We start from the raw sequence: 25,116 nt of genomic DNA on the forward strand, positions 1-25,116 counted from the left end.
ACAGCACGAGCGCTATTTCATTCTTCGTCTTCATCGTCTTGTTGAAGCGTTCTTGTTCCTGATGGCATGTAACAATATACAACAAAACGGGTATTGAGCGACGCGACTGTATGATGAACACTAATGGCATGTGGTGACATGACAGTCATGACATGCATTCCATGTACAGCATGATTTACGTGCCACGCTCATGATGCGCTCATGGCCGTTTCCCTAGCTTGATATACACCAAAACTGGTACTGCGTGGCGTGACTGTAGACGAACATAATTGACAGATCCTAACACGCAAATCATAACATGCATGTCATGTGCGGCATGATTTACATGACGCTGTCTTGGTCCGCTCCCGGCCGTTTCGTTAACTGGATATCGGGCCAAAGTGCGTTGGCGGGCTAGTTGGTTTATCATGCTAAGTTTGAACAGCGTGACTGAACGCGGACAGAGTAGAACAAGCACACACACACACACACACACACACACACACACACACACACACACACACACACACACACACACACACACACACACACACACACACAGCGGTGGATATCAGGGGCGTAGCCTGAAATTTTTTTCGGGGGGGGGGGGGTGAACCATGCTTTATGTATGTTCGTGCGTTCGTTTGTATGTGTGCGTGCATATATACGCAAGCGAAATTGAAAATTTTCAGGGGGGGTGGGGCTGAACCCTTCAACCCCCCCCCCCCTGGCTATGCCCCTGCTGGATATACACCAAAATTGGTACGGCATGACATGAGTGCGTGACGACCATAAACGACAGGTCATGCATTGCATATACCAGAATATACCTTTCATTATATTAAAGAATGTACAAGCATGAATGCATGACAAACATGCGATATACAGTGAACTAGATGTCATGACATGAATGACTTCATTTGCCTCAAAGGCAAACAAGGCGATGTATGCAGCTCTTTGCTGGCTGCTTCGCATTACATCGATTCCCACAGTGCGTGGGATCTGCCGGTTTTTCTTTCGGCAAGAATGTTTCTCTTTCTTTATATCTTTCTTTCCGTCTCTGTGTTTGCTTCTCTCTCCCTCTCTCTGTACTCGTTCTCAGGTAGCCGCACAGTGGCACGTACCCGTAAAGATGATGATAGTTTTCTGCGATCGACTCACAAGGGACGATTAGCTAAACAGCGTCGCTGTTAAAAAGAACTGTCACTGAGAGATGTCTATGGTATTGTTTCGTCAAGTTCTTCGGGCGACTTGCTGGCCACCGCCTTGGTGGAAGCCAGCCCGATCAAACGGTATGGGCCATGCCCATAGACAAAGTTAGCCCGAGAGCCCACGCTACGGTTGACCAGAACTGGGGCATGTAAAGTACGAACAATGATGCCAATAGCACCGCCGCCATTCAGCAGTCGTTGCCGAGCCTCAGGCTCGTGCCCCACACTGGAGCAATTTCGTCGTCAAGGTGCGGCTTGAATGCGGTACACATCGCGCCGACCGTCGTGACGCTCACCATTAGCCATATGCTTGAGAAGACGTAGCCTGCCAGAAAAACGAAGAAAAGTATATCTCATTTGTACCAGAATCGATGCAAGTTCACCAGGAGGGGTCAAGCGAGTTCCAGAGCAAAATTTTGGAATGGAAAACTGTTCGGTGTCCACAAGCAGCTGTAAAGGCTTGGCACGCTCGAGCACATCGTTAAATAATAATACATCCTTGCGTCTTACGGCGACCTCCTTGCAAGGGGTCCTCATCTGCATCCTTCCTCGACGACTTCCGGCATGACGCCTTCTCATCGCCCTGCTTGTTCATCGCGTGGCACTGGGCTTAACTGTCACGTTGCCCGGAAGCTGTTGAAGTTTTGACCTTTGACCGGCAATGATATCTTGCTGAGCTTGCACAGAGTCACCTTAACTACGTGATTCTCAGACATTGGCTGGTTGGTTGATTGGATCTTGGCGGGATGGCTCAACCCACTACGGGGAACCGTGTGGCAGTGTGAAAAAAAAGGAAAAAGAAAGAAAGAAGAGTGCTCGAAAAATAGTTTGAAAACAAACAAAAATATCAGAGCCGTGATCTTGGTTTCTTTATGCAATGTTTATTGTTAATAAGGTCGGGGCCCGGTGCACACACTACCGATTAGAACGTTTAACCTTTCCGCCACTCATTCGCAAATCCCCGCGCAAGTGCGAAATTCTGTGGCGACAGCTACAGACTCGCACCTTTCCTTCCCCTTACCTCCTACACCGCATTTATCCCTCCAGTTACCATTCTGCCTCTTGTAAATTCTGCGCCGCTTCTACAGCAGACTGAAACCACATCACGTGGCGCTGCCCTAAGAACCCTCTTCCCCCTTTCTTGGCACGCCTAATTTTTAGTGAGGAACAGTGGGAGCTCGAGGCCCGACATTCAGGAGGCCATCCTGGCGTGGGCTGAGAGGGTGGAGGAGGCCTACTTCAAATAGTTCCTCCCCCCCACCCTCTGTCCCATTGCCCCCTTCCCGTTAACCAGGGACAAATAAAGTTGTGCATTCATTCATTTATAGAATGTTAATATTAAAAGAGTTAAATTTATTTTAATTAATCTGCCTCGAATAAAAATAAATGTACTATTAACATGACAATATCTTTTATTCGCTTATAAAATTAAATATGGCAACACATATGTTCTTGTTGCAGTGACCTAGTGCCGACGCCCCCAAGAAGAGTAACATAGATACAGAAAGCTGAAGCCCAAGATTTCCAAAAGGAGTTTGCAGAAGTCATTTTTCTTGCATAAAAAATGCCCTAACGAGCGCTACACGACGGCAAACCATATGTCGTCGGTGTCATTCAGTTGAAGTGAACCGCATCTTTAAAACTCCTTGGTATTTGTTACGTGAAACACCCTGTTTACCTTACGAGGCAGAAAATCCGGCGTCCGTCCGGCAAAAGTCGGATCTAATGTCCGGTGGCAAGAAAATAGACGTAACCAAGGGATGATTTCACTTGGGTTTTGGCGCCCAATTGGAAAATTGAGTGGACCCACGTTCAAAACCGACGAGGCCCACTCGCAAAATTGACTTGGCTCACCACCACAATTAGGGTGGCCCACCCCTAAGTTGTCATATGCCAGAACTGGGACTGCAATTCGCAAACTGAGTTGACTCACGTTTAAAAAACCGACCTGGCGGACTCCCAAAATTGACTTGAACGGCACCTAAGATTTGGGCGGCCCATCCCAAAATTGTCTGCCCAATTCGCATATCGATTTGACCCACGTACAAAACCGACCTGGTCCACTCCCAAGATGCACTTATCCGACATCCAAAGTCTGGTTGGCATACCCTCAAAACTTACTTTGCCAAATTCAAGCACATGACCATGTGATCATGCCATGTAACATAGTGACGTGACCAACTAAGCAAGTGCACGTAAATAGTGTGGACGTTGATATCGCCCACATACCCAGATACGCCGGCCGTGCCCAGACACTGTGGCCTTGCCGGCCGCGCCCGTCTGCTGTTTCTCTATGTGCTCCGCGCTGCTTTCGTATGTAATGCGCGTAAGGAGACTTCAGTGCTCTCTGAAACATCTTTTTTTTTTGTTAAGTGCGAGCCATTCGGTAATACAGCAGCACCCAGCAGCACAGTTAGGAAAGTCCAGGAATGTTCGAAAAGAAAGCGAAAAAAAAAGTGAATGCGCATGGTTTGTATGCTACACAGGATCGGCCACGTTCGCTCGGGGACGCGGAGAGGCGCTCTTTTGATCATTTACCAAATGTATGTACGCCCAAGTTTATAACTTGGACGTGTCATATATTTTGGTGCACCGGTATATATACTTGACGTCCCCTTGTACGGGAGGCTTTACACCTTGTTTTGCCACTGTTTTGCTTGTACTGTTTTGCCAGTGTTCGTTGTCAATGATGTAGTCTACGTAGGTGCACGATTGGCCTCTATTTTGTGTAAGTTTCCCTTGTTAACGGCACAAACACTCTTGCTAATAATAATCTCTTGGGTTTTACCTGCCAAAACCACGATGTGATTACGAGGCACGCCGTAGTGGAGGGCTCCGGATATTAAGACCACCTGGAGTTCTTTAACGTGCACCTAAGTGTAAGTACACGGTGCGACCACCGCGGACGGGATCGAACGCGCGACTTTTGGGTCAGCAGCCGAGCTCAAACACTCTTGAAGAGGAAAGAAAAACATTAAAAGTAATCAAGTTTTTGTTTCTCCGCGTGCGTTTCTCTCTTGCAGCGAAATTGTAAGCCTCCTTCTCGCAGGGATTTTCCGCTCCAATATCCTGCTCAACAGTCAAACGTGGGCCGATACCGGAGATAGGCCGACCTGTGGCGGAGTGATGCAGGTTTAAAGCACCGCGCCCCTAATAATAATGATGATTATGATGGTGATGACGTATAGGCTCCATAATGTCCCCCCTCCCCACCCCTGCCGTGGTGTCACATATGGTGAAGCGGGGAATGCGTGCTGCTGAATCATGTCCCCTTGTCTAGCACTCGCATAAACCACTCAGCAGTTTCCGTGGTGGTGTTTTCCAGCTTCGCTGGGCATCCATTGTCACCGGGTCGGAATGGAGAGCAAATTTTCTAGCGAGCCCCGCTTCTATACTCCTCAGGTGGTCTTAGTACAGACGCTTGCTGGTCACTTTTATCTAAGGATATGTGAGCTTCCACATTTATCGGCAGTGTTACAGAGAACCGCCAGTTATGCTCGATCATATCCATCATGATGACGAGAAGCGTGACATATACGTATACATATTAGAATGGCCTACTACAAAATCACTTACCGGCGCTTAAACTAAGCGCTATTATTACTGGAGATGACTTACAAATTGAAGCAAATTCTGACATGAGAATTCTCTCTGCCACTCATGACTGGTCGTTTTGCCAAGACTTATTGACCTCATACCTGAAATTTTGGTGGAGTTCATGGCGGTTAGCTTACCCAACGAAAAGTGAATTGTTCGATGTCTATAGTTGATGTGGCATAACGGATCATTTACGTTGAGCTCTAGCTCGCTGCAAATAGTCGTCCAGACATTTCACGCACATTCAATTATCTGGTACCCTCATACTTGACCCTCATTATATTTACCTAGAGTTTTCGCAAGTTGGCAAGAGCACTTTTCTTGAAGTTCCTGCGTCTACTTTCAGAGCCGGTGCTCGGCTTAGGGGGCGTATATTTATGCGAGACTCTTGGAAACCGCGATCAACAAATTTATCTGCGTAATCAACAGCTCCTATTTAGTTGGTATAGAAATGTCTGTCTTACCGAAGGTCCTTCCCTTTTCCTTTATTTTAATGAAGTTTTTGCTTTCTATATCTTTCACGGTCGTTTTATTTTTCTCTATGGGTTTTTTTTTCTGTGCATTGTGCCGTGTGCATTACTTCAACGGCCTATTGGTTGTTTCTGGACGCTATAATAAACGTTTGATTGATCGATTGGTTTAGTGATTCGCGCATGAACATTCATGACTAGCTACTACTAGTGGATTGGATAGCAAGAAAAGAAATTGATTATTATTGTACGCACATCGTCAATGTTTCCCCACGTGCTTCTACAAAAATCTCCGTGATCTGCTCAATATTCGGTTGAAGGTAAAATTTTTGATACCACGAAAAAGGGCTTTGCGTGTACAGTCATTAGTTACACTATTGTGCAGCCTTTAACATGCTTGTTTTGTACTTCTTTCACGAAGAATATCGAATGCAGAAGAATGGTGCATGGCTGCCTCGACCGCTTGCCGCAATGGACAGCTGTCACGTGTTGAGCCTCGCGGGTCACCCACTAAGTCCGTAGCCCCGTTTCTTTCGTTTGTTTTTTTAATGAAGGGTCAAAAAGTTCACGGAGAACGTAGTCGATACTGCGTTTACACAAGACCATACGAGTATCAACCGGTGTCACAGATGTTGGGTCCGTAACAGCACTGAAATGTCATTCGAAGCAAGGCCAGTCAACCGCCTCTTCACATGACAGCCGTGACTGCCCGAGTGCGTCGTTTTGTGAAGTGTCCTGTCCCGTCCTCGTAACCTTGCGTTGGTGCTCTATGCCGTTAACATGCACGTGGTGAATAACAAGAACAAAAAGCGAGCGACGTCCTGTTTTCTCTTTTTTATTAGTGTACATCTCATCTACGTATGTAGGAGGATCACTAACCGCGCTCCGCTACGCGCACGAATTTGATAGTAACTGTAGAAGTGTTGCAGAATAGAGCACACAGGTCGACATCGAACGTCCTTTCAACAGGCATGCCCATATAGATCGTGGGATGTGTGCGCAGTCTCCTGCAGACTGCAGCTTCGCACCCGTCAGCTATGGCAGCGTGGTATGAGCGAAGCAAGTGACGCGTGTGAAGCAGCAACATCCTATGTTTTACCTCTTTTATTTCCTTTTTCTCTGTTTAATGATCAGACGCTAAGTAAGTCGGAGAGGCGCGCAGCTTCGCAGGCCGTGTCGGCTTCGGAAGGGTAGCCGTGCACCACGGCCTGCCTGGACGCGCATGCTTTGGCGAAAGGAACGTGTCGAGAGGTGTGTTTTTATGAATGAAGAACGCATGTAACTGCTGCCTCTGAAGACAAATAGCAAACCGGGGACGCTAGCTGGAATGCTGGTTCTGAGCATACGGGACCGACTTGAGGTACAACAGGTGGTTAGCGACGGCGCTGCTACTGGAAACCGAGTCACCAAGGTTGGGCAGAGAAGGAAACTTTCAAAGACTATGGTCCGGCGGCGCTATCGGCATCTGTCCCGAGCACAACAGCCCGGCTGTGGGGCTCACGACGGGGGCGGCGCTGCACGGGCGCGCTGGGTCCGCGCCGCTACGCAACCCGCAGCGCCAGTAGAACGCCGACGGCCGCCAGGCCGAGAGCCGCGGCCGGCACGCTGGCGCTGTTGCATCCGTCCTCGAAGCAGTGGCACACGTTGACGCGTCCGCCGAAGCCGGCCTTGTAGTAGCACGGCCTGTCCGGCTCTCCCTCCACGGCGCACATGCGGACCACGCGCTTGACGGCTGGCACTGCGCAGAAAAAGACGGGGTGAGTGCGCACATCGGCGAACACTATGCGCGGTCACCCTTCGACTGACATTTTCATCGACGGGAAACGAAATAAATCAATAGTGCGAACAGACCTGCACTGCGGAGACGCAGCGGTATGCCTGAAAAATTAGCGGGCCTCAAATGAGAAAAAAGACTACGGGGTGCTTTTCAACACGCGCGTTTGGAGGGTCCACATTCGTTCACGCGATGGCAAACTACGGCTGAACAAAGACGCACTTTTTTTTTATTGATAGGATGTAAGGAGACGTTGGCGCACAAAGAGGCACCGGTTACTCCTTAGCTCTCGAAGGAATCGAACATGAAACGTCAGCATAAGAAAATACGTGGCACATACAATGTACAATTTAAATAACGCCATGATACTGCGAAAGAAAGTCTCAAGTAAAGAAATAATAATGTAATCTAATAAGACGGTCTCTAGTCAGCGGGTAGTACATAAATGATGTAGGTGAATTATCGCATAGAGGCACCACAACAGACAGCGCGGCATAACAGACTACGACATGCATATACTAAGTGATTTTAAAGTAAGAGGAACTGCTTTAATAAGAGGTAACCATTCCACTGCCTTCAAGAAAACGTTTTAACTCTTTTAGAGCGCTAAAATGTTGTAAGGCTCTGGTTCGCCACGCGCTCAAAAGTTTTTCTATACTGAGTGATCTTAACGTCATTAATTCTGATTTTGCACACCGCTCGGCCCTTTATCTTTGGCACCCCAGGCACTTGAACTAAGAGCATATGTGGACGCCGGGTTGACATCTATACTGCACACTTCCTTAGTGTGCCCATCTCACCCACATGCCAACCAGACCTGCTCTTATGCATTAGACACCCCCATTACATACTAGCCGAGTTAGTTGCCCTCTGTGATGGTCTTGCCGCACTTCAACCGCTCGTCGAGATGCAACACCCATCAAGTGTTATCCTTTACATGGACTCGACGCAATCGGTGCGCGCACTCCGTCGCGTAGACCTTTCTGTGGGTGTAGCAGTGCAATTTCATCGTTGTGCAAAAGCTTATCCGTGCTCTGTTCGAGTATGTTGGATTCGCCGGTCTAGTATTCTGGCTCATGCCGCGGCAGATGCCGCATGCCATCCTGTAACCATCATGTACCCCTTACCTCTGCTCCTGTTGCCACCTTCTGACACTGTGGACATTCACAAAGAAAGTCTTCGGCGCACCACGCGAGCTCTCATACATCCGCGTGGTCATGACCTCCCGAGTGGACTTACTCGTCAAGAGGAGGTATCGCTCCGAAGAGTTGCGTGAGTGCGGCTGTGACGCCTTCAATCCGCGCTAAGTGGGGCTACATCGACACAACTTCTGCCCATTTTGTCCTGCGCCGGTGCGGGACGCAGACCTGAACCACCTCTTATGGACATGTCTTGGGCTACAAGCGGCTCGTCGACGCTACCTGCGGCGTGCAGGACTTCAGCACACCAGGCCACCGGACTTGCAGCGATGGATATACGGTCCGAACCATAGGTCCCTCCTGGACTTCATGGAGGAAACACAACTGCACCATTTTGTGTAATATGTATTGATGCCGCAGGGCAAACTAACGCAAAAAAAAAAAAAACTCTCCGTCTATAAATCCGCAGTAGCATTCAGGAGTTTAAGCACGGCCAATTCAGTGTAAATATTTTGTGTAGGCCGTACCTATGGCCTTAACCTATGAATAAGGGTTTCCACACTACTATCTAAAATAACGGAATTTAGAATTCAATAAGTGGATCGATACCGCATAAATGAAAGTGCTTAGAACTCTGGTGAAACCATGTATTTCTACACATTTTGAAAGATGCTACCTTAATAATTCAGCGTAACTCATTTTTGATATTGGGACGTAAAGCATAGCATCTTTTCGATGTGCCCTTCGTGCTCCTTCGTCGGCTGCCCCATTGACAGGAGTGTTGCAATGGCCCGGTATTCACAGGAGTATTATTGCATGATTCGCTTGGTTTGTATTCTTGTAACGCTACCGCCCTATAATTTTTAATGCAAATAACAAGTAAGAATGTTCATTTCAGCGGGCTTTCGTTTAACAGCGCAACCAGGCTGCTCATGCACAGCATCCAAATTTTGATGCGGGGATGAGAAACGAGAGCAGCTTCGGCATTACAAGAAGCCGTAACTGCCGCACATGTTGCAAAGGGAAATCGGGCCATGGTGACAGTTTATCAGGTGAGGAACATCACTGCCGTGCACGCTGAGGCAGCGTCTTTCATGCAGGGCTGTCCCTTCCACGGACGGGCGTTGAGGCGCGGCACGCGCTTGCACAGCGCGGCCTTGACACTTTTACACGAAAAAAAGAAAAGAAAAAGGACGCACGAGGCGACAGCGCGTGCAAAGAGACCGACCCTCGCCCGACGCGCGCGGTCTCACAAGGTAGCACCGTTCAGAATGGATGACAAACACGGGTGCTTGCTTGTGGTGTCTGGGTCACGACAGTACTGCAGATGCGACAAATCGGCAGAGAAAGCGATGGGTCGGTCGTGCACACTACATCTAATGGGAATTCATACGCTGGTTCGCGATTTCTTGGCACAGTTCCACTGATCAGTGGGATCTGCACCGTCGTCAAGAGTGATTGGCAGCAGGTAATAACGAAAACTACCCTACGGCTTTGTGTTACTTGTTTTAGTGAAAGTTCGTTAAGGAATCAATGTGCAAGTGCTGCTGACATTCCGCATCTCTGGACATTACGCACGAAATATTTGAACCAGAGCTACGAAAGAGCACGTACGGTTGTCCAAGTGTATAAGCATGTATATAGGAATCGTGCGGCCGCATCACTGTTCAGAAGGTGCTGCGGATGTTGGCTTGTTTGTTTGATTAGTAGTACAAGGCCAGGATGCTTCGGTTTCAGATTTCTGGCAGGCTCCAGGAAGCGATCGCTGCCGGAGTGCAGGCCAAAAGGACGTTGTCAAAAGACGCACAAATCGGCGGACACGCAGAGTCATCGAGGCCTTCACCATTTTAAGGCGTAGCCCTTATTGCATAAACACGGTATCCTTTCAATTATCTAACAAGGAAATCGCTCAGCTATGATTAAACCGCCCCTGCTCCTTCCCTCACGTCCACTCAAAATCCGGCTGAGGTGTCCACCACACTTATAATTTGCTGGTCTGTGTGTGAGCATCTGCGCATTCTTTGTTTGCTGCAACTTTGCTTGTTTGTTTGTTTGTTTTTGTATATCTTTAGCCTCCGCGCAATAAATAAATGGTTGGAAGTTTGCTAGGGTTGAGACTTGGGCAAGTTGGTTCATGCTTGCAACAGGGGAAAAACCGCGCTGTTGCCGTGCCTTCTTCGTCTTGTGTCCTGTCAAAATTTTGCGCTGTTTTTTCCATGTTAGTTGGAAGTTGGCGTTCATGTGGTCCGCTCCCTTGACCTTTTGTACCGTTGCTCAGGTAAAAGGGCGAAAACTGGACGTGGACGAAGGACAGGCAAGGACAATATAGAAATTCATACTTTTGTCCAGTTTTTTCGGTTCGTGAGCACTAAACTTTTCATGGGAAATGTAGAGACTGTTCTCTGACGCGTGGCCTCCATTGTGGGTCTTCATTTTAATTATCCGACATGCATCGTCAAAGTAAAAGCAGAGCTGGGGCTGGTTTAGGAACCTTTAAGGAATTCTTAGCTTTCTTATTCTCACTTTGTTCTCTGATATCGTTAGCCTTCAACGTAAATTATTGACTGAATATGTTGCACCACGCAATAAACCCGCAATGTTGGGAATAAATTGCTCCATTGATTAGAAAACGACACCACTGCCATGTCCTCAGCTATAATTTTCCGATTGTTGCGGTTCATCTAAACATTTGCCAGTGTAAGTGAATTTGACAGCAATACAGTCAAAAACTTGCTTGAGTGAGCTTGCTCGAAGTATTTCAATTTTAAGCGAGAAATCAACATGTTAAAAGTTGAAACTTTGCCCCCACCCCTGCGTCGTTAATCACTAGTGCATCTTCACTGTAGTGCAAGCACGTTTTTCTTATGAAGGCGTTAGTGGTAGACGCGTAGCTTACGCCGCATTACTTTGAAGTCTTGACTATCGCGTTTTCCCGCTGAGCGAATCAAGCCTATATTATAAACTCTTTATGGGCGTTTAATAAGAAAAGAAAAAGACCTTAAAGAAGAGCAGCGAAGTGGGAAAGTTTGTTGAGATTCGTGGTTGGGGGCAGCGCGAGGGAAAAGGACAAAAAGAGCCAGACGACGGACACGGTGCTGATGAAGTAAACATCTGCGTTTATCGTCTCGATCCCTTTGTTGTGCTCCTCTGCGCCGCTCCCAACCAATAAATGGGCCCTCCGCAAAACTACCACGCAAGCGGAAGTTCTCCTTTCAGCGGCATACTTATCGTATACCGTATAGAAGCCAATCAAGACTCGTCATATAAATCTGTTCTCAACAGTGTAACAGCCAACATTAGTGCAGCAGTCGTGGCTCGCAGATGTGCACTTTAGAAGGGCACAAGGGTAGTTGGGACGCAGTAAACCCGCAATGTTGGGAGTAAATCGTTCCATTGATTGGAAAACGGCACCACCGGGAGGAGGGGAGCAGGGGGGGAGGTGACGCCGCCCAAACCTAATCATCTAAGAGGGGCGTCAAGTCTGGCCATACCTTCACTCAGTCGGACCTGTCCCGTCATTGTTTAAGGTGCAGGGTTATGGCCAAGCAGATTTTTTACGATAATGGCGGCCGAGGACCACCGGTGCTGCATCCCCAAGAGCTGTCTACTTCCCGCCTTCACCCCCAGTAAGCCGGAGGCCAAAGGCAGGCCGTTGTCAGAAGCACGTCATCGCTTCGTTTTCATTTTTGCCTCCATTGCTAAGCTGTTTTCTTTCGGACTCAACCTATTGAGGAAGGGGGGGGGGGTGCAAAACGGTGAAACTTGGCTCCCCCTAATACAGAACCCTGTGTACACTATGCATTTAACGCATCTGGACTCATCCTAAGTGATAAGAAAAAAAAAGACACACTGAGAACACAAAAACAAAACATCTTTCATTCGCCCGGCACTGCGTTTGCGTCACGAGCAACGAGGAACGCCTCCTAAATGAACACATGGGCAGGTGTCAAGCGTGTGAAACTGACGTCTCAACGGCTTCAATATTTGGTTACCGACCACCCCGGTTTCTCAAATCAAAGTCAGAAGTACATGCAGACTATAGAGCTTTGATCGCGTGCATCTTCCAAAAGCAAAGGAATAAAAATGAAGAAGAAAAACCTCGGACTTGTCAGAGTGAACGTGGGTCTATTTTCAATGCTGTCGTGATTACAGAAGCCGCAGGCTCGGCAGCGCATACGATCAAAAGTTGTAATCTTTACTTACAGCCATTGACTTCGAAGTCGACGTTTTCATCAATCTTCCTGCAGGCCGTGTACTTGGAGCCCTTGCTTTGATCACTGCAGTTTTTCAGCATTTCAGGTTGCGGGTTGCTATCGCATTCGGTATTAGTGGCAGAGTTGCATTCGTAGCACCGGATGGCACTGGTAGCTGCAAAGGGAAACATTTGGAAGCACCGTTAGCAACGGTGACGTCCCTGCCTCTTCTACCCGTATATGGGCATCATTCGCAGGACGCCGTTGAGCGCTGCACGATAAACATGGCATCAGCCGACGCACACCATCTAGTTTTGATCTAATTGCGGCTGCTGTGCACTCTTGGTACAATGCTTAACAGGCACAGATATTAGATTTCAAGCACCAGCGAAAAGACCTGGCCTACATCGAATGAAAAAAGCACAGCGATGCGCCGTATCAATCATCATCATAATCATCGCATCATCATCGTCAGCCTATCTTATGCCCACTGCAGGACGAATGCCTCTCCCATTGATTTACAATCCAACCTGTTCTTGGCGAGCTGATTCCATTTTATGCCTCTAATTAAGGCGAAAGCCTTGAATGTTTATTTTCAAGGTCGTGTGCGGTCCAAAACAAATAGTCCAAAAAAAGAAATGAGCGCGCCCCCCTGCGCGTGAGCGCCGGGCAGTTCTTCGTTCATTTATTCTTCGCGGCGTTGGCCTGAGTACCTTCTGCTTACCTGCTGTTGAAACTTCTGCTGTCGTGCTGAGTTTTGTGATGAACGGCTACACGTGTATCGATTTGGCATCTGCAAACTACACTCAACAATACATCCAAAACAGACTAAATTTATTATTCATACAGCACCGTAAAACATATCAACAATTCGTGAGTAGGCCTTTTACAAAATTCTCGTAAACATAGTAACAATTTCACGTAAGCTGCAAATGTACACACGAAATTTCTCAGCTTCAGATGCAATAGCAGATACTGTTTAAAGAACCGCGACGTCACTTTAGGTGCAAGATTGTCACTTTTCGGCAAGGTTTGTAAAAACAATCAACTTACTTAAAGATTTCGCTTTCTGCTTCCTACTGACTTGCTAGAACATAACTTTCTTTCCCAAACGATATATATATATATATATATATATATATATATATATATATATATATATATATATATATATATATATATATATATACATACACGAAAATCAGCCCAGCAGTCGTCTAAGAAAAGCATTGCCGCGTTTTACGCATTTTTGTATAGAACAATTCAAGTTTGCTTCAAGCTAAAGCTTCCACTTGAGTGGAAAAACATTAGATTACAGCCAGACGAAGGAAGAAACGCACACACTGCAGAGGCAGTTGCCCGTTCCATGCGTCACACTTGACATATCTTCTGCGAACCGGTTATCGGCGCACCTCGAGATTACAGTTGCGTCGTCCGGCAGCAAACGTGCCGCCGGCGCAAAAACGAGCAGCCTTTTTTTTCTCTCTCTCTCTCTCTATCTTGTGACGCAAAGCCCGCCTGACGTCCTACGCCGCAATAAAAGCTCCGGTAGTGCACCCCACCGCTAAAAAATAGGTCACCGGCGAGAGGGGTCCGGCTTCACTGACCTGGTGAGCGGCGCCTCGACAACACCGCGTGGTCCTCGTATATGAAAGCATCAAAGCTCGCAATGCGTTTCGAGCTGCACCGCGGTACCAGGTTATTAAGCGACCAGCGCGCCGTATGGGTAAATTTTAGCACGCCGCTGGCTATACAGCGTATAAGCCCCTTGCGGGTTCAAATCAAATCAAATCAAAACAAATCAATCAAATCAAATCAATCAAAAACGCGTGGAAAGGGTGTGAGCTTTTGTATCTGTCATACACGCGCATATACATATACTAATAATGGATATGCAAACGTATATGCGTCTTAAAACGCGAAATGTTTTATAACATCTCACTACATACACGCTTTCTCGTGTATGCGCCTGACAAAATATCGTTTCCCCACACTCGTAAAGTGCGCCAGTATGTTTAATCATGGCTATAGACTGTAACCAGAATAGCGGCATAGCGTTTCGTACAGTCAAGGCACAGTCAGATGTAAGTGCGTTCGATGTTTTGGGCTTGGCTGCCCGAACAGGGAGGCCAAATGTGGCCTTGCGCAGCGACAGTGAAAACAAACGTATTGCGTACGAGTTTATTATCACTTTAAGTCCTAACTTTATATGGTTCTGACATCAACATAGAAATTACCTTAATTAGATTGAAATAGTCCGTTCGCTACGCGTATCACTCAGTATCTGGCCTCTTTCGATGCTATGTAATACAGCCAACCTTATCAGACCTGTCATATCGTAGCGAGAGGTAACGTAGAACGCGACAACAAAAAACTGACGAAATTAGAGAGTCGTATATATATATATATATATATAATCTTTATTTTTATTTTTTGAAGGTACCCGTGCGGGAGTTAATAAGCGCCAGTGTTCGGGCAAGTTTGAGCACAGCTCATCGGGAGTGTACACGGGGAAGACTCCTCTCGCCAGCGATTCCTTGTAACGAAAAATCGGCACAAGGCGTCGAGTGAAGGGAGCATATTCTTTACGAGGCAAACTTCCAGAGACTCCCTTGAAGAACACGGAGCACGCCAGCGAATTCCGGTAGATCTCGAGTGTTTTTCCAGGAGGTTTTGGCGCACCGGACTCGGTCCTCCTCAAGCCGAGGGACGCGGCTTGCGCGTTTGCAGTCTGTGTGCTCACCGCCAGATCGTCATCCTCCACACATAAGTGGCCGCTATCTCGAGTGGCTAGCACCGTCTTGGCGATACGGAGCGGCGACAAGAAGGGACGAGGACCGCGCTTCACGACAGCAATCTGTGAGCGCATGAAAGCTCGTGCGCACCGCCGGAGAACAAGACGCGCGGCGGTGTATACGCTAAGCATGACCGAGCCATGTTCATCGTGGTGCGGCCCCATGCCATGTCCCACAATGCCGCTATTGCTGACCACATTTTGCGAGCAAGACATTCAGAAGTTTCTCTGAAGATCGAACGCGAACTCGAAGCGACAGGAGACAAAGCACTGCTAGTAACGTCCCTCCATCCGTGTGGGTCAGCAGAGACATTGACGGGCGGTGACGACAGGACGTCAACACACGGCTGCCGCTCGCACATATTGGCGTTGGCACCCAGTCCCCATGTCTGTTTACCGTTCTCTATCACTATTTGATGTGCGCCGTTAAGCTGTATCGCAGGCCTGTCAGTGTGTGCTCATCCCAAAGTCATTCTACAAATGCGGCACAGCCACCCAGCGGCGCTTAGCAGCCGGTGAGCACACAGCGAAGCCTATCCGGCAATGGAACGTTATGCGCAGGGGGCCTGTGCGCCTGCCATGAAAATCGACACTACGTTGTGCATGAAGGAGATGGAATATTACCTCGTCCGTGAATACTTACGGGGCAATCAGCGGACAAAAGCAGGCTCAATGTGACGCCTATGTACGGCTTCGAGTGTCATATAGTCTAATTTTCGGCCTACCTTATAGGCACAGGAATCATGCACTGTCATAATGGAATTATCGTCACCCTTAGCATATCGCTCGGCAGATTAACCGGTAAACAGTCGTTAGCAAGCTAGGTAAGTACCAGCCAGTCCAAGTTAACCAGAGAAGAGTTACTCGCCAGCGACAAACGCTGCAGACGACTCAACGATCTCACCGAGCATTTAGAGATAGCTGCGCTCACTAGGTGCTCATAGACACCCCGTAAGATGTCCGCTTAACACTGACGAAGCCTATCTAGAAGAGATGAAGAGCGAACGGTCCACAACCGAAGTCCAGCCTACAGTTTCGAGAGAGGGAGATGGAGTTTAGATAGGGAAAGACACTACCCCTGTACCCTAGAAGGGAGCACAGCTCGCGCCTGTGGTGAGGGGGAAAACGGGAGTGGGAAAAAATGGGAAGAGGGAATCAGGTGGGATACCACCTTTCGAGACGAGTACCCATACAGAAACGAGCGCCTGGTTAGGCCACCTCTGTCCCTTTTAGAAAAACCGGTTGCGCGTTCACAGCACTGGTAATCGAACCCGTTACATAACGCTCAACTGTTGCACCACCCATGCGGTTTGCCTGAACCTTCTGTTTCCCGCCGCATAGCACGCCTCGTTCATTTACTTCCCTATAAAAAAAAATAAACAAACATCCTAACCAAAGCCAAGAAGCTTGTCTGATGGCGCAGTCGTTAGGTTCGTTAGTTTCCGGAGCGATATAGATCGTGTCCGAAAAATGAAACTGGCTGGATTGGACCTCTTAATGTATTATTTACGATTAATTCATTACGATGTTTGCCTCCGGCATGACAACTACAACAGCTTCGTTCTACAATGGAAGCCTCATACTTTGTGACCGAGCTGTGACAGTGCCGCAAGCTTTTTATACTTATTTCTTTTTTTTTTCGCCTGAAATAGGGAACGACATCAGACAGGTGACAAGATCCGTCGACAAATGCTCGCAACTGTCGTTGGCCACAACGCCTGGAACAGCATTTAAAAAGTGTTCACTACAGCTACCGCAGGTGCATGACATCATGCCATTCACCGCTTGCATGGTTTACCGAGGTCGTAAATCTACGACAACAGGCAGTGGCCTGCTGCCGATGCTGAACATTATATTCGGGAATCTACTGCTCGATAACGTACAGGAGGCAGGCAAAAAAAAAAAAAAATGTTAGGGCACCTTCCCATTGGTGGTGCCAAGCCTGAAGGAACAGCGGAACTGGGCGGCCTTCCTTAGCGTACCAGCCAAGCCTAGCCTAGAGATAGCCATTTAAACGTAGATATAGCCACATGAGCACAAAGGGGGGAAATTAAGCCTCGAAAAGCCAAGTTGAGGCTCTCTCTCTCTTTCTGTACCGCTTTCTTTCTCTTTTCTTTCTTTCTTTCTCTTTCTTTCTTTCTTTCTTTCTTTCTTTCTTTCTTTCTTTCTTTCTTTCTTTCTTTCTTTCTTTCTTTCCCTGTCTTTCTCTGTGTTTATCTCTCTACTTTTCTTTTTCTCTTTCTTTTTCTCGTTCTCTCGCCCATTGCAACGCAGACATATAGTACCCATAAATGCTTGTTCTGCTGGAGTGCCTGGATAGCCGAGTGGTTACGACGCTCGCCTTCGGACCGTGGGTACCCGGGTTCGAATCCCGCATCACCAAGAAATTTTATTTCGTTTTATTTATTTCTTCTCCTCCTCTCCCCTTCACTACCTCCTTTCGTTCCTCCGACGCGTTGCTAGGCGACGCACGGTGCCGTCATCGCTTGGCGAGGTGTTTCTGCGCACACCGAACGGCTTAAACAGCTTCGCTGTGAAAAAGATGTATGTACAGGCTGCATAAGCAAAAACTACATTGGCTATGTTAGTTTTACCGCTTTCACAAAGAGAAGGGAGTGCGCTTGGAACCGGCTGCGCTGAAAACAATTTTTGGTCATCTTAGTTCGGAGAGAGCCGTGAAAACTCGCCGTGAATGTCGCTAGGGGGTGATTAGCTGTTTGCTGTACGCTTCAAGCAAAGCTTGCAATAAAAAAAAAAAATCCGCTGTGATTCTTTTTCCAGCACCTTTGCTGCGCACTGGTGACGCCATAGCACTAGTTCTCGGGCATCCAAGGACCCCAATTACAGTACTTACGGCCGGATAATTTCGACCAACTGGATTATTTGACGTGCACTGACGTCGCATTTTGTTATTGTTGGTGCGTGTGCACCTCTGCAGTGCATCATTTTTACCTTCCTTATACCACTCCAACTAGCCCCATTTGAAGCACTTTTGAACGTGATATCGCCGTCGCGTCACCCTATTCGGAACTTCTGTCTAGGAGGAGAGGGCATAAACAGGCATTAGCGACTTGCCCAAGGGCGACTCTCCCAGCGGGCCAGACTGCCACCCATGCGCCGTCGCGCCTCCATTCATGCCCCCTCCTTCAGTGGGTACGATTCGGCGCAGTGGTAGATGATTACCGGGCAGCGTTTGCGCTACCCTAGGGCATTCTCACGTGTCAGCGGAAACGCAGTGTTGCTGAGAACTCTAGTAAACTACGTGAACCTTGCGATGCGCCTACACAAGCCCAAACGGTGAGAACGAGTACGCGTAAATCACCCTTGTTCTGACCCTTGTTCCCTATTCCTCCCTCTGAAGTCGTTTCCGCACTAGTAAAGGAAGTAAATGCTCGAGTTCGGCGTATAAAATCAAAAGAGGGTCTAGTATAAGCTGACCGAAGTGAAGGGTTCCAAATCAGCTTCGACCACCTGGCGTTAAACACTTAACGTGCACCCAAAACTAAGCAAATTATTTTTATTTGTATCACTAGAGAAACTAAATACAAGAGCGATCCCTACGCTTTCCTTGGCTCCATTGCAAGCTGGCTTCACAGGTCCCAGGTTATCCACGTATAGCATATCATTGAAGAAAGGTTGCGCTCTGCGTACGTGGGGGCATGCAACCAACCATGATCATACGTGAAACCAACCAGCCTTGAAGCAAGCTTTGCGACATTACGATGAAACAGTGCGTCGACCTTGAACGCTTTCGCAATATTCGAGCGACGGCGAAAACGGCGCCGTCACGACATTCGATTTCTGAAACACAGAAGCCTCCGCACACGACTCCAAGAATGTCTACACGCTTTGGTTACGTCAAAGTTAGCGATAGAGTCTGCAATGCCTTCTTTCTGATCTATGAGGCGAAGGTTTGGCGCACGTGTGTCGATCGGGGCCGGCCGAGTCAACACACTTGCATAAAATCGCAAACATTGATACCACGTCTTAAGAGCGCACGCTAAGCAGGTGAAGGTGAAAACACGGGCGCCGCTTTATGTGCCTTTCTACTCGGCGTGTCTTCTTCAGAAAGCTATGTATTCACTTTGAATCATGTTCCAGGTCTTTCCGCCTAACACCGGCAGCCCTTTCTAAATGGCTTAAGGAGAATGCCCCTAATAGATTAACACACTCACACACACACATACACAGGCGCCTTCGTCTGCAGTCACGTTTAGCTAAAAGCGATCGTCTGCACCAATGTCGTTGACCTGGGCGATCGATTTCTTAGTTCGCCGGTACAGATATTGTTTTTGTTCTGGATGTTTTTGCCTTAACGTATACACAATAGCCGAGTGCGCTATAGACATGGGAAACCGTGGACCGCAGGGGCAGTGCACCGAAAGAGGCACGGCTGCACCGGCCGGCTAGCGTCGTGCAGGTGACGACGCAAACGACAGCGCTAACGAACTACTTCTACACTGAACGAAGAAAGCCGAGGCACCATAGAGCGGTCGCGCGAGGCCTTGGTACAGTCGCGCCACCCATTTCCCTTCTCATTTTCGGATTGGTGCCGCATGCGGTCGACTCGCAGCCATTGCCACAGCCGGCACGTCCTTGCGAAACGCGCTAAACCAGCGTCACAGATCGCTGGTCCCCGAGCCAAACGAGGCGTGCGCAAAAAAGAGCGCCTGCCGCCGCTGCCGGCACGTTGGGTGCAAAGCACGACCGCGCAGGGGCGCTTCCATGTAGCGCCCCTTTCCACCCCTTCGCGTTGTATCGGCCTCATCTTTCGCCTCTTCTGCTGCTCGCGAAAGAAGCAGAATGGCAAGTCGGCTCGCCGCCCAGTGTCACGACCTTCGATGCATCCGTCCGCTTTCTCGCACACGTTTATCTTTTAATGTCGAGCGAGTGTAACCAGGACCAGCATTTATGCTATACGACTGTTCGCTGCACTTAGATTGATAACATGCTGCTATTCCATTTCGATAGCAGACAGACTTTGATGGCAGAATTTACGCCGCGACAAAACTGTGGAAACGAGGAACGAACACTTAAACGCGCAGAATACATAGTATCGCCCACATTTGTGAGAAACGCTTCATTAATATATGCAGACGATCATAGCGACGTGACTTTCCTACGAAGTCCTGACGGTAAAATCTTTCAATAATTGAAATTTTCGTTACGCCCCATATCGTGGCCGTTTTCTCTCCCTCGCTCTGTCAAAGTAAAATAAGTAAAATAAGCGTAAGTTATATTAAAAGGAAGACTAAAGACGTGTTTCACTTAAGAGCGGACTACCCGGTACGTGTAAAACGGCGCCATTTCCTTTTTTTTTTTTGTCATACTTGAGTTTGCTCTATGTTCTTTTTGTCTTGCCGTGTAGCATGTTTCGTGGAAAGAAAAAAGTACAGGGTGCCAGCGAAGATGCACGCCGTTGCACAGATTTTGCCGATTCTCCCGTAAGGTTTTATAGGTGAAAACAAGCAAGAGCTATATCGCGCTGACCACACAGTACATCACAGGTTCAACTTTCTGTTAGTCACTGGGTCTACACATGCGAAATTATCATCAACTTTGCGTCGCACAGCAAGAAAAGGATCACGCGCAATGCTACTGAAGCATGATGCACTTCTTCAAAAAATGCCACCGCGAGAGCCGCGTAATCAACACACGCGACATATTAACCACCCCGTACAGCGACGGGAACTCATGCTGGCTTTTGGAAGAGGTCGTGCCACTTGTCCTCTTACAGCTATGTATAATATCCCGTTGAACGAGAACGACTCACTCATAGGAGGCAGGCGAATACTGAACAAGCAGGCTCAGTGACGCAGCATACGCAAGCGCACATCCGATTCCGACATGGTTGCATTGCAGTGAGCGAGACTCGGCCGCACCCATTGTTCAGGATACCGCGGCAAGACTACGGACCGTCAGCAAGGCCATCTAGGAGTACCGAAGAGCTGTTCAGTGGGCCATTATTCGGAGAGGTCGTGCCTCGACGCCACTGTTCGAAACGCATCCTGCGAGTTAGGTCTCCAATAAGATTGAAGGACGTCACGCATCCTGCTTGTCTCATCCTAGTAGCGTGGGCAGCATACGTACTGCACATCTCTGACGGCGAAACGTTTGCGACGAATGTGTTCAGACGATCGAACTACACAGTTCACGCACTTATACCTAGATGGCTTATTACGCAATAGGCCATTTCCACGCGCCATCGTTTAACGTATGATATAACTTGCGGAACACCGGTAACGTACAGCGACGATATTAAATGGCCTTTGACCTTGCGTAGTTACTGTCATCTGCGTGCACACCAACCCGTACTGGTTATGCGTGTGTGCATCGGACCGTCTCATCCTCTGCTTTCGCGTGCGCGTGCAGCCATGCGTTGCATAAGCAATTTTTTGTTATATCTAGTATAGGCGCGATCGAGTGCGCTTCTCGCGGGCACTGAAGTCTTTCGAGGTGCAGCAACCAAGAAAAAAAGTCGCAATTTTTTCTGCTAGCTATCTGTGCATAGGTATTGATTGCAGTATGACATTTTTAATACAAATCTTATGTTTTAGCGCAAGGAAAAGCTAGCCCATCAGTCGGTTTTATTGAACATGTTTACTACACGTGAAACATTCAATTTGACTTGGAATACCTTTAATATTCGAAAACTTTATTTTAATTGTTGCTGTGCTACTCAGTGCTTTCGGTTACGGCCCCTGACACTAACCCGGCAAGGTCACGAGGTCACGTGCTAAATAACGGTGTAAAATAAGGGGCTGTAATAGAAAATGTATGAAAGGAGTGATTCCAGTCAACCGTGAGGTTACTGGAAAGCTCCAAAGAAGAGCGTCATGATGCCTCGTTCTCATGAGCATCACTCGTCCATCCTATGCATGCGGCACCACCTACGATATAATCAGTTTCCAGCCAAATAATTTATTAATTCGTGTAAATTAGGTTTTCCTAATGGAGATAAATGGTGCATGATCTCCTAGTGAGCATGCCATTTTAGCTCCTCGTTCAGGTTCAGCTAGTAAAGAGTACAGGAGAATAACTGCACTAGATGTAACGTAAAAGAATGTAAATGGAGGTCAGATAACGATGCATGCGGCCTTCAAGCAGTTTGGAGCAATCACTATACATAACATTAATACATCTGGTAGCGCTATACTCCGGGCAGAAAAGATGTCTTTTCCCAGAGGGACGACCCATTAATGCATTTGAAATATACCGTGAAAAATGAAAATGAGACACAGTTGACCAGATGTAACCTGTCGTCCAACATGAGTTCAGCTATACGTTAGTCCAAGCACACGCAGCACACACATCAGATGCAAAATCCTACACAAGAGGGATGAAGCGACTTGAACACTAGCTTCTGACGAGTGTATGCATAACGTATTTTTCTGTTTGACCACCAGAAAGATGGAATAAAAACAGCTTGCTGTTCTAATGTCTATTTGCATAGCTACGCCCGATCAATATGTAATTTTGCAAGGTAGCCCAAGATAGTGTTCTAAGGAACCGTGGCCGCTCGGACAGTCATAGGTTGGATATCAAACCTGGCTGCTGGGCGATGAATTATATCCGCATAAGCATGCATCCCGTGCGATTACTTTCAATAGGCAGCAAGGTAAAACATGAGTGTTTCACGTAGCTACCTACTGTATCGCACTTCGTTCCACGAGTGGTTGCTGCTACGCGCCGAAATCGCGGCGCCACCACTACATGACGTTCAATACCGGAACCAGGCGAGAAGGTTGGCTCACTGTGAAGAACCGCGGTACTCTTGCGCCTCCGCGATGAAACGAAGGGGAATAACACAGTCACCCATTGACAGAGCCAGCGATCAAAGGCGAAATACCGGATGCACAACCTACAGAGATCTGTTTTGCATTCGCGCGCGCCTGTCAAAGTTGGAAGAGGTGAGCGCGCGTTTCTTCTCCGCTAAGCCACGAGGTTTTTCAATGCGGTTTCGCCGACTGATCGGCGCAAATGGCCTTCGCGAGAAAGCCGCAAGGCAAAACCCGTACAGCAGGAGCCGGCTTGTCGCCGGGGCTGGCCACATCGCGCGCGCGAGCGAACCGATGCACTGATCCCGGCGGAGGTTCTAACCCGGAGAGATGAAGACGCTGGGGAGCCGGCGGAGAAAGCGGGACATGCAGAAGAGCGGCGCGTGCAAGGCCGACCTCTGTTCGACCTTTAGGGCCGCCACTCACTCGAAGGCAGCGTGGCCAGCGTCAGGAAGAAGGCGGCGGCGGCCAGGGCCGCGGGCTGCAGCTGTGGGGCCATTCCGAGGGCGGCAGGGTTCCTCCGATGCTCGACTTCTCACGACGACTGGCTCACGGTGTTCGCTGCCGGCCTACTCCTAGCCTGCCTCCGCCGATCCGTGCTCGCAGGCGGCTGTTCGTCACGTGGGACCCGCGCCGCCGCCGTAACGCCACCGCTGCTGCCCTGGCGGCCGCCGTTGGCGCAACCTGCTCTCGGCGTCGCGGTAGCAGCGCTGGGCCCCTCCTCCTCTCCCTCGCGGAAAATGGAGCAGAGCCGCGGGCATTTCGACCGCCCGCTTCGCCTCCCTTCCGCTGCCGACAAACGCGCCTCGTCCGGGCATGCGCCGCGGCACTGGCCGCGTCCGTTGCCTTCCTACACCATCTCCATTGAAACATCGTTTTATGAAAGTGACGGGAACGCGATTGACAGTGGAGGCTAGAGAAGTGATTGCGAATGAGTATTTGGCATGAGCAAATATTGGCCAGTCATTTTCTAAATCATATCACCCGATCATCAATGAATGCATTCGGGATACGCCTGTAGAGGGATATCCGAGAAAAAAATCTCTTAGCTCAGGTATTGATGTCAAAACATAAGAAGAAGTGCCCTACGAGGGTGACTGCGCTGCTGCTGATTGAAACACAAATTACTGGACGCGCGGGAGTAGACAAAAGCAAAGGCGAACAAAACTTAAATGAAGTATTGGCATAAAAGTTCGACGTTTGCTACTGGTAGGTTCGGGGAAAATGCTCACATCCCCGCAATGAAGCCGGTTCACGACATCTTGAAATTCTACTACGTCCAGCAGTCTCCAGCAAGCACAGCTGAAACTTCTACATCTATATCATGCGTAAAACAGCTATGAAATTGAAATGTTGCAAAAAGTCATCGCATTTACTGGGATAATCGATTTACGCTTGAAGTAAATGCCGGTTTATAAGGTCTGTCTGCAATAAGCGCGATAATGCTCGGGCTTGCTGATTCTTCTTGTATAGTTATTTTTGCGATGAACGTTGAACGCTAGTCTCGGATGACAGTGTTCCGCTACATATCACATGAAACAATAATTTTTTTTCATTGCCCCATATTGTTCCATATTAACTTCGGTTTAATGTACGAGCGGCTTTTTACATGGTCGTCCCTACTCGGTCCCTTCACCTCATCATCGTTCAGCACTACGTTCCTTTTCCCTCTTTGCCAGCGTAGAGTAGCAGACTTGAGCGTGCTAGCTCATGCCACCTTTCTGCCTTTCCTTTAAATAGGATTGACCACACTCGGTAATAAAAATTCAGGTAGTTTGGGAATAACTATTTATTATGAGCTTACTTGTATCCGTAGACTAAACGAAAAATACGCGCAGCGTTCCTCGTAGGAGAACAAGAGTGCCAGAATGTCCTCGAGCGGCGCTTCACTTCTCCCCTTTACAGAATCGCGAGCGGCGAAGGCGCGTGGCGTCACTGCCTTTTCTTGTTTTCTCTCCGTTGTCCACCCGGAAGGCATCCTAACCTACGCGCGCAGCTTAAAGATGGTGTCTGTCTTGCATCATTATTCCTCCTCCAAGAAAGCATTGTCCCGATGGGTGTAGCGGCAAGGTTGTTGACTAGGTGTTATCCACAATTTGCGTTGGTGAAAGTTGTATTAGGCGCTGAGTATAGAGGTGTTCACCAGAACGTTCATTGTCTGTCGTAATATGGCTTCATTCT

At 48.3% G+C, this 25,116-nt stretch overlaps 1 protein-coding gene across 1 annotated transcript; it reads right to left on the reverse strand.

The window, feature by feature from the left end:
- Nucleotides 1–6,076: 6,076 nt before the first annotated feature.
- Nucleotides 6,077–23,642, reverse strand: LOC119405056 (uncharacterized). The gene is made up of 3 exons (XM_037671820.2): nt 23,362–23,642; nt 12,374–12,538; nt 6,077–6,995 (listed from the first exon to the last, which is right to left on the reverse strand). Exons 1-3 carry the CDS (start codon nt 23,432–23,434, stop codon nt 6,799–6,801), a joined length of 435 nt encoding a protein of 144 aa, XP_037527748.1. The 5' UTR covers nt 23,435–23,642; the 3' UTR covers nt 6,077–6,798.
- Between the last annotated feature and the right edge of the window lie 1,474 nt (nt 23,643–25,116).

This window comes from Rhipicephalus sanguineus, chromosome 1 (assembly GCF_013339695.2).
Source record: "Rhipicephalus sanguineus isolate Rsan-2018 chromosome 1, BIME_Rsan_1.4, whole genome shotgun sequence".
Classification (NCBI taxonomy): Eukaryota; Metazoa; Arthropoda; class Arachnida; order Ixodida; family Ixodidae; genus Rhipicephalus; species Rhipicephalus sanguineus.

Coding starts and splice junctions, on each gene's coding strand:
- LOC119405056 (XM_037671820.2), bottom strand. CDS start 23,434: ATGGCCCCACAGCTGCAGCCCGCGGCCCTGGCCGCCGCCGCCTTCTTC. Junction 12,539..23,361: donor GCTGGCCACGCTGCCTTCGA/GTGAGTGGCGGC, acceptor TTCCCTTTGCAG/CTACCAGTGCCATCCGGTGC. Junction 6,996..12,373: donor CGACTTCGAAGTCAATGGCT/GTAAGTAAAGAT, acceptor TTTTCTGCGCAG/TGCCAGCCGTCAAGCGCGTG.